Source organism: Chiroxiphia lanceolata, chromosome 1, assembly GCF_009829145.1.
Source record: "Chiroxiphia lanceolata isolate bChiLan1 chromosome 1, bChiLan1.pri, whole genome shotgun sequence".
Taxonomy (NCBI): Eukaryota; Metazoa; Chordata; class Aves; order Passeriformes; family Pipridae; genus Chiroxiphia; species Chiroxiphia lanceolata.
In genome coordinates, this window is record NC_045637.1 from 26,199,297 (window position 1) to 26,217,769 (window position 18,473).

An 18,473-nucleotide genomic window follows, 5' to 3' on the forward strand; every position below is an offset into this window, starting at 1 on the left:
AAATTCCTAAAGCACTCATACTTGTTAAAATGCGAAAACTAGAAAAAATATCTCATATGAGAGGGAAATAAGATAAAAGCCATCTCTCTATTTATCTATGTATCAGAACAAATTTTGAATCTCGGAGAATGTGAAGTACTGGGTAGGAAAAATATTTTCAAAGTAGTTTCTGCACATAGTGGGTGATAGAGTCTGAAAATATTATAAGCCATCTGCATTTTCCCAGGAGTTCTTTGAGTGGAAATTATTTCCTGTTTGAGCTACAAAGATTAAACAGAAAAAAATAATCACATGGTATGTTCATTTGCACAGGGCTGCCACAGGCATAGATTATGTTCTTTCCCAAAAACGAACTTACCACAGAGTTCTTCTGTGTCAAGATTGCTGGAAAGATAAGAGTATAGAGGGTTAGTGAGCTTAGTAATACTTTTTTTGTTGGATTGGTAAATAGTAGGACTCAAAGATTAGCCTGACTAGGGTATGAAACTCCCCTGCCTGGGCTGCAGCAGGAGTTGAGAGTGCCTGGCCCTTGCTGGCCTTGCTCTGCTGCCTTAGGGAGGCTTGTCTGAAGCAGAAGGCTGCAGCCTTTCTGAAGCTGGTGGCAGGTGCAGCCTCCTTTCATGATCACATTCCCACTGGCACCTTCCTACTCATTAACAACCCACTTTGATGTTCCTTGCCCAGCCTTTGTGCACCATGGTGCAGGGTCACTGCTCCTCAGACCTTACACATTTGGTCCCAGTTCTGGCAGAAATCTATCTAAACATCAGAAATATTGGTGGGGTTTTTTTCTCTACCTTTCTGCCTGTACTCCTCTTCTGTGGCTGTCATGCTGGACATTGGGGCTCAGAGACCTTGGCCCTCCATGCTAAATGAGGAAAAACCCAATAACTTTCTCCCATTTGCAATCCTTCTTGTGCAGTAGTGTTCCATGGGAGAGACAGTACAGTAGGAGGATAAAACCAGATATATCCCATCAGCACACATAATTTCTAAGGCTTTCTGGCCATACAAAACCATTTCACCACTACTAGCTTCAGCAAAATTAGTGATAAGAGAAGTATAGCTGTATTGCCATATTCCCATGCCATTATATAAGTATGTAAATGCAGGCAAGTATTCTATACAACACAAACCTGTTCACTTGGAACAGATTTTGTCTTGATCAACTTTGAAGTGATATTTTCTCTCATAAGCAATATTTTCTCTCTGAGGCCTTAATAGAAAGACGAAAAAAAACATTCAACCTACAGCTCATTACTGAAAGTTAGCATATTGACTTTCTTCCAAGGAGGAGAAGAAACTGATTATTAAAGAAACTTAAAAGCATGAATGTCCTCTTTGAATCTTGCTGAGGGGTGAATATTGAACGGCTGATTGCACTTAGGGTATTTTCACTTATCTTTTTAATGGGATTTTTTAATTGACCTTTTAATAAAATGATGACACAGTGCTATCTTAAAATCACTTTCACCACTGCTAACTTCTGTACATCTGGCTTTTATTTCACAAGGGAGAGAAACAGGGAAATTGCAGGATTCTGGGTTATCACAAACTTGCATACTCAGGACTATAAAAACTTCTGAACACTTTTAATTGATAATGTAAATGAGATTTTCACACAACTTTTATTAATTGAAGGTGACCTTATCTGCATTTGAACAGGCCAAGTTAGATGGCTGCCAATGAGACTTGCACCTGATTTTTTTTTCCAATGACCTTGGTGGCAGGTACAAAGAAATTCATAGTCTGTAAGAACAGGTGCCGAAGCTGAGAAACTTAGGTCAACAAACCATATGATGGGAAAGTGTCTGCAACTCCTTAGGGCTTTTTACCACAGATCACTACAGCATCAATGGTCAAATGTGTCTGACCACCCACTCCTGCAGTTCAGCAGCCATTTTTGGAACAGTCCAGGTGTTCACCCTTTGAATGCAAACTGAATTCCTGAAAGCTGGAAAATTGCCTGAGTCAAAAAGCCTTGACAGAATATGATGATGTTAAATGACAGGAGTTTGCTGTTATGATGCCTACTATTTGTTAATCATCCCTTCATTTTCTTCTCTTTCACATCATCTGTCCTAATGCCTTAATCTAAAACACATTTCTGCATTTCTTAATGTACAGCTTGATAACTATGTTTAAAATAGCCTTTCACATTGTTACCCAGTCAAATTCATGCTCTTTTCAAATTTCGTATGTGAATCCATTCTCGTCCTTCTGCAGTATCCTCAGTACCATGGTACTGATATAGGGAGTAGCTTGGAGGCTTTCAGCATCCCTGTTTTCTGTATGCTGTTAGTCTTATTGGCAGGAGTGACACAGCTGCAAATGGACTACCAGTGCAGATGGAAAAGTATTTAGGTGCTGAATTAATTTTCAGTTAGAACTGGACATCTGAATAATGAGAAAAATATTATGCAAAGCAATTTTCGCAGCAAGCCTGTGAAAGAACACAGAAAAGACACAAAGTACATGGATTTCAGTCTAGCATACTCAGTATTTCTTTCTTTGTTATAAATACCCTTCATTGTTCTTGGCATCCTGTTTGAAGGGGATGCTGTTCTAGGCAGGGAAGCTATAATTTTGTGTCAAAGATTATTTCATTCTCTCAGAAATTATAACATGCTGCTTTAAACAGAGTTGTGAACAAACCTAGGAGTTCTTTTGCTGCATACAAACAATTTTGAGCTTCCTGCAAGATGCTACAGAAATAATTAAACAAATTTGGCTTGTACTTAATAATACAGGAGTGAGGTACACACCAGAGGGTTGTTTCTGTAACTCAGTACTCAGGTTTACAGCAGGCACCTGTTCATCATTTCAGTGGGTACATATGCCAAGGATGCTTCTGCTTAGACCTATAATCTGGAAATGCTGAACGTGTTATTTGCGATATTTGCTGGATGACTCACATCCAGCCACCAGCCCTCTACTCACAATAAGCAACTGAGGCATAGGGTGTAGCCAAATGTATTCACACCATGTCAGCATGTTAATTTTTTAAGTCCTGCTCTCAATTTGCTTTCTTATTACTAGATGCAGTCCTTCTACATGTCTGTGTCTAAAATGTTCTCTACCTAAAAACATAAGCTATTTTTAAAGAACTATTACACTGAGCAGTCCTGATCACTGCAAAGTTGATCATACCTGTTGCTCAGTGACAGAAAAATAAGCAAATTCACTTGAATGAACTGTGGCAAAAGTGCCTATTCATGCTGCCTCTGGAAGTGGTCCAAAATGTAGAACTGCAAAGCAGCTGTGACCTTGTTCTGCCCACCACAGTTAGCTGTGGACTGGGGGCTGCCAGGGAGGAGGGAAGGTTAAAGCTATTCCACTCATTCACTGCTGTGGATCCACTGATCCACAACCCCACCCCACTGACTTGACACATACTGTTCTCTGATAGGAAAGGCACCTCTAGGCAGAGGCACCAGCAGAAGATCTGCATATTTTCACTGGACCACAAGAAGAGACAATGATATCTCTTCAGGAGTTATATACAAAGTATGGAGTCTGGCATTTAAAGCAGATACTTTATCGAAGAATCCAATACTATATGAAAGACTTTATGAACAAACTTAATTTAGAAAATTCATTGCCATGACTTATAGCTGGACAAGGATAACACTTTCTTCTTCAGATCTCTCTTCATTCTCAAAGATGCTAAGGATTTTTTCAGGAGCTTGAACCAACTCTCTTTTTGCATCCCATTTGCATGACTTTTTGCTAAATTTGGTTTTAGGGAGGAAGGTTCAAAGCTAGTATCACCTATTGTTAAGTAGAAGCATATAATTTGTGACTGAAAGGAATTACATATTACTTAAACTATGCAAGGGTGACTGCATAGTCATCCATGGACAATCTTGGCCAAAATGCTGTAAGCTCTTTGTAACATGAAAGCCTGCATACCATCCCACTTTAAGTCAGCAAAAAGAGACAAGTGCTCCAACATTACAGAGTGTGTTTCACAAAGGAGTCCTATGTGTGCACTTCCAATTTAGGGGTTTTCTGTCTCACAGCTGCTTTGCAACAGTGAATACATTTCTATTCAGGTTTGTTTAAGGTTTCTTACCAGTGTAGGCAAAACTGCCTCCAGGATGTTGCAGTGCTGTGATAGGCCCAGGTATTGGCCTCTTGTCACACAAAAGGAAGAAGGAGAGGTTGAAGAAGCAACAGAAGTGGGACAGAGTCTGTCCTTGAAGAGGCAAAATTCCTTCTGCCCTGAGGACACTGCAGCTATTCAACCCCAGGTCCAGCTGGACTGTGGCATCTGCTGGACCCTCAAAGGCAGCAGCGAGCTTGGCTTTCTGGGCTTTGACATGGGCAGCAGGGGCATGGCTCTTTTAATGTCCCACATCCTGCTGCACTAAATAATTGCCTAGTTTGCTCATGCTTAGCTTCAGGCTAAGTGATAACTTCAGAATCATCACTTACTGTTCTCCTGTGGCAGAACTGCAGGAGAGAATAAAGTTGTGATTTTTTTTCCTAAGAACTCATCTGAAAAAACAATCCTCTAGTCCTTTGCATTCAGCAATGATTTATAGGGATGCAATGACTACATAGCTGACAAGTTATCTTAATCATCTGAGCTACACCAGCCTCTGTGTTGCTAAAAGAGGCTTAATAATACTATTAAAACTCGAGGTGTATGTCAAAATCTGTAGAGCACTGTGCAAGAGCTGCAGAGCTATGATTTTTTTTTAGCAGAATCTGAATGACACAAACCTAAATCAAACACAACATCATGGTGGCTCTTTTGCCACAGGGAACAAATTTCAGAGTTTTTACCCTATAGGACATGAGAATGTTTTAATTTCTGGTTCTGTCTCAAAATCATTTTTTAAAAAAACCATGAGATTATTTATTTTTAGACAAACTAAAATGTTACATTGTTTTATTAAACTCCTTGGAAATACACATCTTGATAGAGGTGCCAAAATGTTGTGGTTCTCTGGGAAACCCAGACTAGGACTAGGCTTTCAAACTACACCTACCATTAAGCAATGTACTCACTACTGGGAAGCCACTTATCTTCTGAAGAATTGAAATGAAACACTTTAGGTCAGCTCCATTTAGATAAATGCAACTGAAAATAGTCATTACCATCTGATTTCCTCAGTGTGAGTGATTCTCATTTGTTTCTGCAGGAAGCTGAATTTCCCATTTAAAATAATGATCCATATGGAAAATTTTGAAGCAAAATTCTTTTTGCAGCTTGTCTGTCTAATGAGAGGACCTAGTAGCATCAAGACTGTATAAATCATTCTCAGTGAACTTCTTTTGATCAGCCGTGAAATACTAAAATGAATAATCAGCTCACTCTGACCAGTATCTTGCCTTTGTCTCTGTGCTTCATTTTCAAACTGATTTCTGTACCTATTGTCTGAAAAATCTGATAGTTAAAGCCAATAGTTGCAATTACAACTCTTAAATATTAGCAAACATACCTTCCTGATGTCAATGCTGAACCATGTGCCTGAAATCCTAATTTAATGTAAAAGAACCATTTTTAAAAATGGTCAAAAGCCAGTAATTATATTCCTCTTGCATTTTTTTTTTGCATTCAATAATTCCTTTTTAGAAAAAAATCCTTTTCACTCATCTGCAGTTCACCTAATTAAAGAGCCTGCCTGTATCTCATATCCTTTTAAATAGATATTTTATTTTCCTAATTATTAGAAGTTAATTATTTTTTTTCTATGTAATTCTATTGAACTGTGAAAGATCAGCAATACCAGGAGACCAAAATATGCCTTGCAAGTAACAGAGAAGAAAGCCTTCCAAGGCAGAGATAATTAGTATCCTTAAACTAATAATCGTAGGTTCCTACGATTGCAAGGACAATGCTAACCAGCTTCTTGCTCTCAGACATCCAGTTGGCATCCTTGCGAAATTTGCTACTAGGGCAGATGATCTCAGCACTCCTCTTTTGACCCAAGGGAAGAACTAGGGCTCAGCTAATGAAGACCTGGACAGGTGGGAGGGAGGTGGATTTACTTTGGGACTGAGTCCTAAATGTAGATGTCTGTGTGTCCAATCTGCCCTGCCAACCAAAGTACCCCCAATATATTCAGTGGAGTTGGAGGGTTTTGACTGACCAGCTAGCAAGAGACTGAGTAGTAACTAGATATAACATATCCAGAACACCTAGTGTTGCTTCAAATGTTCTAGCATTTCTCTTGCCATCTATGTCTCAGCTGCTTCTCCTGTCATCCTTTCCACATTAGGCTGATTTTCAGGTGCAAGCATCTTAAATGCCTAATACCTGGGCAACAGAGCTGAAGCCTATGTGAACAGTGTCACATCTTAGGTGCCAGTGACTTCATTGACCAAGAGGGAGCCTCAGACTCCCTGCTGACACATACACATGCAAGTGTAGATGTGTCTCCATTGTGCCAAGTCACATCCTGATGTGCAGTACATGCAGCATGATGGACTCTCCCAAACACCCAGCATAAGCTCAGTGCTGCAGGTGGCCAAGGCTTTCAGGTCCTCACCAAACTCATCTCTGACTTGTGCATAGTTTATCCTGTGCTACACACAAAGGTTTAATGGGATCTCCCTACCTTTGGGAGGGTACCTGTGCCCCAGGTCCTGAATAGTTTAAGTATCCCTCCTATCTTGTAACTAGGGTCCTGACTGAGGACTTCATTTTACTAATGAGTAAAGTGAGAAGAACAAGTCTGATTCCCCACTGACTCCTGTGAGTCAGTAATCAGTGAAGCATTTATTGCTCTATTTCTCCAGCAGTGCTGTAGACTGAATCCCCTTGAGATCCTCTGTGTATCTCTTAGTTTGTAACTTTGCCAGATATTCTCATTATTTTCTGACAACTTTTCCCTGAGGATGCCATTATGCAAAAACAATTTCCATGAAAATTATGAGTGGGAGAAGGAAGGGTGAAGGATAAGAGTTATTCACTAAACCATTAACCATGTCAAGGATTCTTGCTCTGCTGAAACACAAGCTCATTAGAGTTGACATTAAAATTAAGCAGGGGCCAATTTACCATGGAAATGAGCTTTAAAAGTCTTCACCCCTTAAGCCACTAATTCCAAACTTTTCCTGCATACTTCACTCCATGTATAAAAAGACCTATGTTGCTGATACCTTTCTCTGCTTTCAGTACAATTATTCAGGCAATAACACATGTAAAGAAAATAGCTGTATTTCTTCAGAACTGCCTCTTCTGAAGTCCAGCTGTCCTTCAACACTGTCTTGCATGAAAGCTGTTTTGCTTTCACTTAATAACCAGAATGCTCTGAGACAGCAGAGCATTAGGTCTTCAGCTCCGAAATTATTTCAGCTCATGTCATCCATGAGCTGTGTGTTGTCACCTTCCTTGTCAGCCTCAGGAAAGACTTCTGGTGCCTTTGCAGCACTTGCACTTGCAACACCCTTCCTGTTGCTTCCTGCAGAGCCTTGCTGAGCGCTATATGGCTTGGAGCTAAGATTGTGGGGGAAGAGAGGGGAGATGAACCACACTGAGAGTAACTTCACACTCGCAGAACTCCAACATGATTAACTCAGCTTTGAAGTAGAGTGCATTGAGGTTTTCTGAAGTCCTAGGACAAGCACTGACCAGCTCCAGGTGTATAACACCTGTTGTGTGGTGGGAAACAGTTTTCCCCCTGAAGCTATAAAATGGTAAACCCCCAGGGGGTGGTGACCCTTGAGGTTTTGAGCCAATGAGCGCTTTTGCAAAATATAAACATATCACAAGCAGACCAGAAGAGAAGAAGTAGTTGTAGTAGTTGTTGAAGAAGTAGCCATGTTGTAGAGCCACGAGGAGAGAGGGTAGGAGCCCCTCTGGGGGGGCCACAGCCCCCCAGCCCCTGGCTGGGGTCATAGAAACTCGGAAACAATGTTAAACTGGACTGAGGTCTGTGACTGAGAGACTGGAAGTTTTTTTTCCCTCCACCGTGAGCAGCAGAAGAGGCGGCCAAAAACAACACTGGCTGGAGAAAGTGGAAGAGAGCCAAGAGATAAGAACTGAAGAAGCAGCAAACGAGTATGCAGCCGAGCAAGAGAGACACAGAGTTGTCTGAGAGATGAGAGCCAGCAGCAGAGAGCAGAACTAAGCCCCAAGAGTTTGGGGTAAGAGCTAAACCATAAACGCCCCAAACTCCTTGGAGACCCCTCCTAGAGAGAGGAGGATGATGGACTCTTACTTGAAAGAGTCTTGGAGTGCTACAGCACTGCAGAAAGGAGCTGAAAAGCTCAGAGAAGGAATGCGGAGAGGGTGACCTTGCCCCCCCCCCCCCCCCGCTGCTTGAGACAGAGCACAGGAGCTCTGCAAAGGGAATTTGAATCCCCTGAAGATACAGACAGTCACGAAGACCCCTGAGCTTCGTTGATATGACCGTGGTGAGGCGACTGTGTCCAAGTGAACGCAGCCCATGGAAGAGGAGACTCTTGCTTGAAGACGAAGGGCTGAGAAGGCTTGGATACCCCCCTTGTGTGTACTGGTAGAGATCCAGCTACAGCTGCTGCATGAGAGGAACAGATGCCTTCTGCCTTAGAGACACTGATGTTCTGAGAGTGGAAAGGATCTTTTCCTTCTTCCCTCCTGGACTTTTATTTGGAGAGGAGAAGAGATTTGATCCATTGTAAATACTTTTATGTCATGGTAGAGATAGTTAAGATTGTATATAATGTATTGTAGTATTTATTTTGTACAGTCATTTTAATATATAATCACTTCCCCCCATTTTAAGTCTCGTGTGGTGTCTGGAAAACCCATCTGGGTTGAGATGTGGGAGGGGGCTTGGACTAGGGAATTGGATTTTGGAGCTCTCAAACCATGACAGATGTCATGTCAAATAGATGCCAAATCAGAATGCAAAGATAAGCTCTTCCTCTTGTCCCTTCCCAGCTCACAGCTATGCACTCATGTTGGCCTAGTTTATGCTGGGGGGGCTTGGCTCCTACTCAACACACTGTGGCCTTGGATCTATCTCTTGGAAATTTTATGCGGTGGTAACTAAATCCTACTCATCTATTTTTCCTGGTGATTATGGTCGCTGCAACACCAACCTTTTACTTTGTAAGAAGATGACACGGGATTGCACCAAATACCAAGGTGCAGAGATCTCAGTCAGGCAGACACAATCTGAATTACTGGGAAGTTAAAACGTCTGTTATTTGCTCTGCTATCATACTCGAAATGGTAATTACTCATTTTAGCAGTCTTCCACAGCCCATCTGACTGACATTAGAGCCTGTGTAACAGGAGGTCTTAATACCTGGTTAGTTTAGTCCCCTGAAAAGTGTAAGCCTTTTATACTTTGAATATTTTATTGAAAGATTGTTGCAACAGAGCTGAGAAGGGAATTGAGATTTCCTGAGCTTGTGACCCATGGTTATCACCCCAAGGCCACATCTTTTTTATCTTCAGGCTTTGAAGTACAAAAACCCATGCACACAGACAGTGAGGTTTTGAATGTTGGCAGAGTTAAAAGATTTAATGCAGGTGGAAACAACTCAAAGTCTGTACTTGTGACAAGCTGGGTATAAAATCTTGAGATACTCTAAGAAATGAACTAAGAGATCATGACATGCTTCCCTAGCCATCTGTCCTAGGCATTTGTGTATAGTGTGAATCACTGCATAATCTCAGTGCTAACAAAATATTTCTGGGATAGGGAACTACAGTCTGCATTTTGTAAATAGTGAAGTAAAATAGAGAGAAGATAAATGACTTGCCCAGACTTTGACAGAGTCTGTATTTTAACTGGAAAAGAGAGACAAAATAATCTGTACAAATCTTCTCCTACTAGCTACACAACTGAGTAGAATTCCTTACCCTCCCCTACTAAAAACAAGCCATAAACTACTTGGGACTTACAGGCACAAACCTGGATTTTCATTTAATTCCCTTGGATAATTTGCAAGAGAAAACATCACAAAACAGATGGTTTTGGGATTGTTGATATGTACATGATTCTCCTAACACTTACATTACAACACTTCCCAAGGTTCACTGAACATTTTGCTACTTTTCTTAGCCAGATTGTTAGTTTGAGACATTTTATGCAACCTACCCTTTTCAGGAAATGACAGTGAGTAAAGTTTTTGCTCCTTATTATATCTGCTTCATGTGAGTTTTGCTGGAAAGCTATACTTACAAGGAAATTATATTATACTGTCCAAGTTATCTCTCTTCACTATATCCATCTGATATTTGGCATGTGACATCTTGCTGTCTGCCTGCCAGGATTCTCAAAAGCTTTCAAAGGGCCTAAGGGAATGCCTTTAAAGTGTATTTGCTTCTGTTAGAGAGAAAGATCAAGCCTCATAAAATACTATTCAGCTGCAAAGTCAGCTAAAGCCTTTTATCAGTTAAAGACTTCATGAAAAAACATACTCAAAAAGCTTCTTGTTGTTTTAAATCTAAGCTTCAACTATGTTTTCTTACCTAAATCTAGGTTGTACTCTGTAACATAAGTTAACCCATCAATAGAAAGCACTCCTTCTTCTGGTTGGAAAAGGTAATTTAGCAGGTTGCCTAAGTCTTCCACCTGTTCGATTCCCTGAAATACATGAAAATATGACCCTTCACAGTACATATTCTGTGACTTTTGTGCCTAGCTTTTTACCAGGCTTTTCCTGGACAGTGAGAATGATTTCTCAGATGGCTGCTGTGACAGTTTTGTTGCCTATTCTCAGCTAATAACTCTAGCATTCAACAGTTGTATCTAGTCTTCAGATGTGCCTGTCTACCAGGAGGAAAACATAATGCAATTCTCACTTTTCTACATATTTTTCAGATCCATATATTTTCTGTTAAAGAGAAAATGGTGTAAAAACAATAATAAAAAATAAAATATTTTAAAAATTAAGAAAACTTTACAAACAAAAAAGAAAGAAGGAATAGATCTAGAACATCTCTTTTTTCTTAGAAATCTTACTTAGTCCTCCAGGATTTCTGGCCTTATCAGGATGCTTCCTGACAAATGCAGATAAATGGAACTGCACTGAAAGAAAACCACTTCTGCAGATATGTAGTACATATGAGGAAGTCCAAAGCTGTATCAATGAGTCTGGCTCTGAAGTGAGTTTTTGACTCTGGGTTATTCATACCATTGGCCTTCTTGACCACAGAGACACATTGTTAGCTGATGCTCAAACTGATGTTCACCCAATGTCCTTTTCTGCTAAGCTGCTTTCCAGCTGGGTGGCCCCCAGCATATACTGGTGGACAGAACTATAGAATCATATAATTGTTAAGGTTAGAAAAGACCTCTAAGACCATTGAGTCCAGTTGTTAACCTAGCACTGCCAAATCCCCCAAATACCTTCACAGGTGGTGACTCCACCACCTCCCTGTCTCCTTCACCCCATCCCTTGATCATTTTATAAAACCTATAGAGTTTTTCATTCCCCAGAAGTCCAACAGACTGAGTAGCATTTCTTCTGCTTACTTCAGGACATTATGTTGGCACAATGTCTAAAATCTTGTGAATTCTACTATGAAACTACATTTAATTTGATTCCATTTTCCACAAAAGCATGGAGTTATTCCTCCCCAGGAGCAGGACTGCTCTTCTCCTTGTTGAACTTCATGAAATTCCTGTCAGTTAATTTCCCTGTGGCCTTGTTTAACCCAGCCATGAAAGGGATGTCCAAACAGCCCAAGGGAAAGCACCAACACCATGCCACCAGACAGGATGGTTTTTTTAGCTCTTTACTGTATATGATTGCTTCATTTATTTTACTCCCTTATCAACATCTTCTCCAAATCTCATGTAATGAATCAGTGGGATCAAGAATGGAGGAATCCACATTTATGCCTGAAGGAGGCCACAGCTCCTTTTCCTTCCATGGGTGGGGAATACAGAAGGCATTCAATTTCCACCCTGTGTTCTCAGCTACCCAAATCACATTTATTGGAACATACATGCAAGTATATGAACAAGGTTTCAAAGCACTTCACTTGTACAGCCATATGACATGGCCTAGCTTCCCTCAAGCAGCTTTCTACTTAGATTTGTTTCCTCAAATCAGCCTGATGCCTTTTTTTCATTCTCAGGTACAAAGAGTGGCACTGGAATTGTAAGAAGGGGGCACTTACTCAGTATTGTGTGTATCAATGGTGTGAAAAAGTTCATGCAGTTCGTCTCCACTCAGAACTCCATCAGCAAAGTAAGCTTTGAATTCGTCAAAGGACAGTTTTCCATCATCTGGAACAATGAAGAAATGAAAATTGCCCTCATTTAATTCATAATTTTGCTTGTTTACTTCATGCAGTAGGAGAGGAAAGTATTAAAACCCTCTAGGTCTCCAGCTTAAATGCAGAAACTTTATATATTTAATAAAGAATATGATGCTAAATGTATCATCTGTTGCATCAGAGTTCTCTGCTTGGTAACTCAGTTATTCTTCCTCCTTCTTATCTTTTAAGAAAAGATAGTTTGGTTTTGTTAAATTTCTATTGGCAAACACATCAATACAGTCCTGGTTTTGCCCTGATGCCATTCACTGTGGCTTCTCCCCATCCTGCCCCATCCTTCCCCTACTTACTCTCTGCTCTCTGCATGGAAGATCGGCAACCTCCTGAAACGGAGTGGGGCAGAGAAAATCCAGGGAAATACAAAAGCAAGCAATTGTTGAAGGAACGTGCTATTTCAATGAAAATTCCTTCAGCTATCTAGAGCTATCTATTTCTTTTTCCTATTCTTCCTCTTTCTTTCCTCTGCTCCCTGCCTTCCACAGGGGAGACTGAGACTCAAGTACACAATTAAATAGCAGCAGGTGTCTGACCCTGGCTCTCCTCTCTAGCTACAAACACTAATCGATACACTGCACTGGCTTGCAACACTTGTCCTTCTTCATAAAATACATCTTTCAAAAAAGTTCCACGCTTGGTGTGTAATTAACAAATAAATTAAACAAAAAGTTTGACTTTCATGGAATAGGAAGCCAGCTTTGTGTCCTCTTTCCTGGAAAGAATTTAAGCTCATTTTCTTGGTCAGCAGAGAAGAGAAAACATTTCTATTTACCAGCATAATTCATCTGAAGATTACACCAAAATATAGGAATGAGAAAACTGGTTTGGACATATATCAGAGGTCAGTCAAAATGCTCAGATCAATTTTCATATGGAAGTTGAATTGGTCATTTAATATTCAGGGAAGTCCAATTATGAAAAAGTTTATTTTATAAATAACTGTTGTTCTCATTTGTTTGGGACAAACCCAATTATCACCCCATGGGTGCTAATTATTATCAATACCATGATGTAGTTAGGTAGTGTCTGCAGGACTAATGGGACACAGAGGGAGGGGAGGTACCATCTGATAACATTTATGAGAACAGTAATGTGGTTTACATTAGTTCAAGAGGGAAATGTTCTTATAATAGCTATACGTTATTTAATGCAGTTTGTTTCATCTGTTTCTTAAGTTAGCTTTAACTATAACAAAGTTATAAGCTTTAACTTACAGCAAGTCCTTGACAACCTGAGACAAAACCCTTGATGAGGTATGTTAGGCAGATTAATTCATCTGGTATTTTCATGATGTTACCACTTCAGATTGAGGCTCTACCCTCCTTTGTCAGATTAAGCACAACCATCACTGTTTGCTATATAATTTCATTGAAAAAAAGGATCATACTTGTATCTCACCTCAATTATGCATATATGGCAATTCCCAGAGGTGTTTCTGTACTTCAGATTTTCCATGCTTTTTAATATATTTTTAATTAGTTTATTAATGAGGCCAGAAATGCATAAAAGGTATTGCAATTTGGACAGTTAGCCTGTTCAACTCACAGTGTGGCCATGGCTGCAGCGGCAGAAGTGTCAGACTTTAGGCTCCTCCCTGTTTTGGAAAGGAGGACTCTGGGAGCAAGGAGCATTAAACTTTGTTAACTCTGGACTCGAATCATATCATAGTGAATATTTAAACAACATATGACAGCCAACACAATTAATTTTTTCCCAAGGATATGATTCAAGGCTAAAGAGAAGGAATCAGTCAAAGGAAGATAAGTAAGATAATTCTGGATGCTGAAATGATTTACAACCTGGATGAGGCTTTGAAGGACATTGTATAGAAGGTGATGTGAGAAATCAGCCAATGCTTGTCAGCAGGATGTTAAATAATAAAAGACGTTTGTAAACAGAAAGCTGATGCCACAGAATTCCATGAGCTTTCATCAGAGATCCCTCAGTTACAGCTGACATTTACTTCTGTTGTGAAGAACAACTTCCCTCTTTTGTTTGTTTTACAGACATGGCTTCAGAAGAAGTGAATGGGTCAGGATGAGGCAAATCCATAACTTTTAATTAAAACAGTTAAGGCAATTTGTTGCTCATTGCCTAGTGTAGTGAGTTTTAAATGAAAGAGAGATAATCAGCAAAGAAAAGCCAAAGAAAGATTCACCTTTTGCTATTATTTAGAAGAAGTTTGAAAGATGAAACTGTAGTGAAGCAGTCATTTATCTAAACTGATTGAGCTTTTGCATGAAGCATAAAGAATGTTTTTATAACCTAACACTTCATAACTCTGATTTGGGTAGCACTAAATTTAGGTTCACATATTTCTTTCTCTTCCTTCAGTAACATATTGAATCCCTCACAGAGCACTAAACAACTGTATAGGATAAGACTAAGATGTCTTAAGCACCAGACTAATCTACAATGTATTTTGGCCTAATTTTATAATGGCTAAGAATCTATTACAAAAGCAGTATCTAAATCCTGTAAATACATACTGTACTACAGCAGGCATATTTAAAGAGTACAACTGAGGAGTTTCCTCCATCTTTTACTTGCTCTTATTTCATAATTTTTTTTATTTGAATATATGGCTTCAGATATGTAATCTTCAAGAAGTTTCAAAACTGTATAAATTACATGTCTTCCTCAAAAAAACCATTTTGAAATGTTTAATATGAAAAGACAGATTGTAGCTGGAGATTATCATTATGATCAAAATAAAATGTCAAGATCTAAAAGAGCTAAAAACCAAGATGGCAGAAAACTGCCATGATTACCTGACTGAGAATCTCAATACATTTGCCATTTGGCACTGGTTACAGGGAAGGAATATCATATATTGAGTTTGTTGACAGGACCTTCTTTTCACAGCTATGCTTCTTTTGGCTCATATAGGTACAGTTAATTGCTTAATCAAATTGCCTCTGCAGCTTTATCCTTTGCTGGGAAGGGTGATTTTTATGCAAGTTATACATGTACTTAGGAAACTAGTGCCTTTTGGTAACTTTCCTGAGATAAACATATCATGAATTTACCCACTGAAAAGCCTGGATATGACACAAAACCTGAAACGTCTGTTTATTTCTGTCCTTTAGGATCATTGGCTTTACCTCACTCCAGACAATCATTGATCCAACAACAGCCAGATTGGGCACTGTAGCTATTTTCTTTAAATTTTATCATCCAAGAGCAGACATTGCGTTTTGCTTCATTGCTAGTTATTCTCAGTAACATTCAGAATGTTATTGACGTTGACTGACACATCACTGAGCTTGTTGCTGGCAAAACACAAGGAGATTTGAGCACCTATTTGGTACTTACAGACTTCATAGAGTTACATTAACTAAAAAAACCTCTGACTACTCAGGGCATTTTTCTGATATTTCATGACTGTAACTGTTTTGTTAGTGCAACTGGGGAATCAGCCACCAGTGGCCCAGGCCATCTGTGCTTCCTCAGTGCTCAGATGAAGCTCGGACCCAAAGCCTAAAAAGTGCTCCTTGTGCTGTTAAATTGAAGATGCATTTGCCTAACCTGTTTATTGTTTTTTCCTTTTTTCCCCTAAGTGTCAAGAATATCAAGAATAGCTTTTATTTTAAAGTCTGTATTACATGTCCTCAGCACCACCTCTCTGGGCACACCTCACTGCTCCCAGAGCACCAGATAAATGCTGTTTGGTTTAAGTGCTTCAGAGCAGTTGAGCAGAAGCTTCTATTATAGATGCTTCAATCCTTTCCACTGGCAAAGTGACAGGGGAAGGATGACTCATGAAAGGCAAACTTCTCTGAAGCTACACATCGCTCAGAGTAATAAACCTTCATCAGTATTTGCCTTGCAATGTTGTATCAAAGAAGCAGTTTTGCAAGACTTGCTTGCTTTTGTCCATCTTCTCTGACATCTTTCAAAAGCAGGTTTCTTCAAAAACAAGCACAGTCACCCATCCTCCTTGAAGCCAGAATGCTCCCATCTAGCAAACAAAAATATAAATAATAAAATGAATCTCCCCATGCAGCACTTGCAAATTTAGAAATATAGTTACACAGTGGTTTAGAGGAGCCTTCCTTCAGGTTACGATTGCATTCTTACATTTATTTCAGTAAAATTCACCTCTCTATTAAAGAGATTTTTTTTTTTTTTTTATAAAATAGGCCCAAATGATACCCCCCAGCCAGTCTGTTGCATAAACACTAGTAATCTCCAGGACACACATTGGATAACATTAAGACTTAACAGAACAGCATATCTGATGGAGGAAAGCCACACACATACTCTCTCTTGGAGTCAAAAGTGAGTCAAAAGATATCAAGCAAACAATGAACACGTATTTGGAGACTACATGTACAAAGATGATGGCAAATGGCGAGAGTACAGCCAGCAAAGGAAGTTATGGTGATGTAGAGAAGAAGGATGTCTCACAGAGATGCCAGCAAATGCTAGAGCGCAACAAAACCCCTTCCACCGCCTCCTATTTCAGGCTTCCTGTTAGGACTATGAGCCTTTCCTAGCAGTTAAACATGCCTGTGAGCTCCATGGAGGTTAACCAAACCAGTCTTCATATCAGGAGCCACATCAGATGGAGCTTGTATGGCTGAATGGCAACCCTAGGGCTTATGGCAACTGGAAGAGCCACATGGAAGGGTTAATGGCAATCAGAGGGGAAAGCCTCACTAGGCTAAAGCTCATCCTAGGGTTCATGCAGGAATTTTGAAAGTAGCACCCACAGCACTGCCCTGGCCCAACCAGATGGTTCCCAGCCTGTCTCCAGGCCGGTAACATGCACACTCTCAGGGTAGTCAGGTTGTTTAGGGTCTGAACACAAATCTCTGCCCTTGTAGGCCAAAAATTAGGAAAGGAAGAAGAGATAACAACAAGTGAAACAAATAAATAGAAAAATCCTCTGTGGCAGAAAGTATTTATTAACCAGGAAGGTACAAAAGGACTAGGAAATGGATCCCCCTCCCAGCTCACCTGCTCCTGGGGACCTGCTGTGGGACTTGTCTTTTTGGGAGGAACTGACAGTTGACACTGCTGTAAAAGATTTGGATCAGAGCACTTAAGTGCTCTAAGATATTACCATATGCACAGAGATCAAGGTAGTGTGGGGGGACACATGACAGCAGGCATAGACAAACCACATGCAAAAATAGGAAAACCACCCAATTTATTGGCATATGGCACATAGGCTGGAATCAGATCAAGAAAGAGCTGCCAAAATAACAAGTTTCAGTGTGCCAAAGTGAGCGTGCTAATAATATCCACTAGGTTCCAGTCATAAGCGGTTGCATCAGAAGAAGTGCAGACATAGGCTGAAGCTTTAAAGAGTCTGGGCAAATGCACTTAGCTTTCATTGTATTGTATGTTGATAGAACCAGAAATCATCTGATCTGTATTGTATGTTGATAGAATCAGAAATAAGGTTGAGCCATTATGCTGGAAAAGCTTAGCACATGCAACCAAGTGATTCCAAGGGGACTAGGCTAACAGGGAGAGAATTTAGGTTGTCTCTACAGTAATAATTTCTGGAATTTGGAGCACAGAGTCCAGCCCTGCAGCACTTGAAGGACTCAGGAAGGTGAGATGGGGAATCTCACCCCCAGGAGAGCCTGGGCTCTGAAACAGGAGCCAGGGTGATGTCTGCAGTGGATCCAGATGGTCAGGAACCAAACAGCAGTGGGTTGAGAGTTCATAGAGGATGTGCTGCAAGGGCTTTGCCTTACTAATCCATTTTACCAGTATTGATTGAGTAATTTGGGAACTTAAATCTGGGATGCTGCAGTTCAGAGAATTTCTGTCCTCTGGCTCCTGTTCAGATATGAGTTCTGTAAAGTCATCCAGTAAATGTGTGGTTCAAACATGAACACTTTGGACCACTCAAACCTGGCCTTTCTGGGAACCATGGTGCATAGAGCTTCCTCAAGGGATTCCTGCATACTGTTGTTTTTCTCAAGGAAGGGTACACAAGAGATGAGTCACTCTGTCATGCTGTGACCTATTTGGCAGGTCTGTATGGAGGGAAGAGTCCATGTGCTGCTGCAGCAGCCATCGAACAGCACTGCTGGGGGCAGCCCATGGGCTGGCTGAAGACCTCATGAGATGTCAGGATGTTATAGCCCCAGATTAGGAGACACTGGCCTAGGAAAAAAATGCTGAAATCAGGGACTTGGCATTCCTTGCTTTGGTGTCACTATAACATTTTTCTTGAAAAAAAGTTTAACCCACTAAGTGGCAAACTTCAGAGAGCCTCCAG

The 18,473-nt window shown here is 40.3% G+C and overlaps 1 protein-coding gene across 1 annotated transcript in view; it reads right to left on the reverse strand.

Moving 5' to 3' along the window:
* NECAB1 (N-terminal EF-hand calcium binding protein 1) overlaps positions 1 to 18,473 on the reverse strand; it is an 82,027-nt gene that overhangs the window by 34,045 nt on the left and 29,509 nt on the right. Inside the window, 2 exon segments of the mRNA XM_032675069.1 lie at positions 359 to 384; positions 12,077 to 12,185. Coding sequence (XP_032530960.1) covers positions 359 to 384; positions 12,077 to 12,185 — 135 coding nt within the window.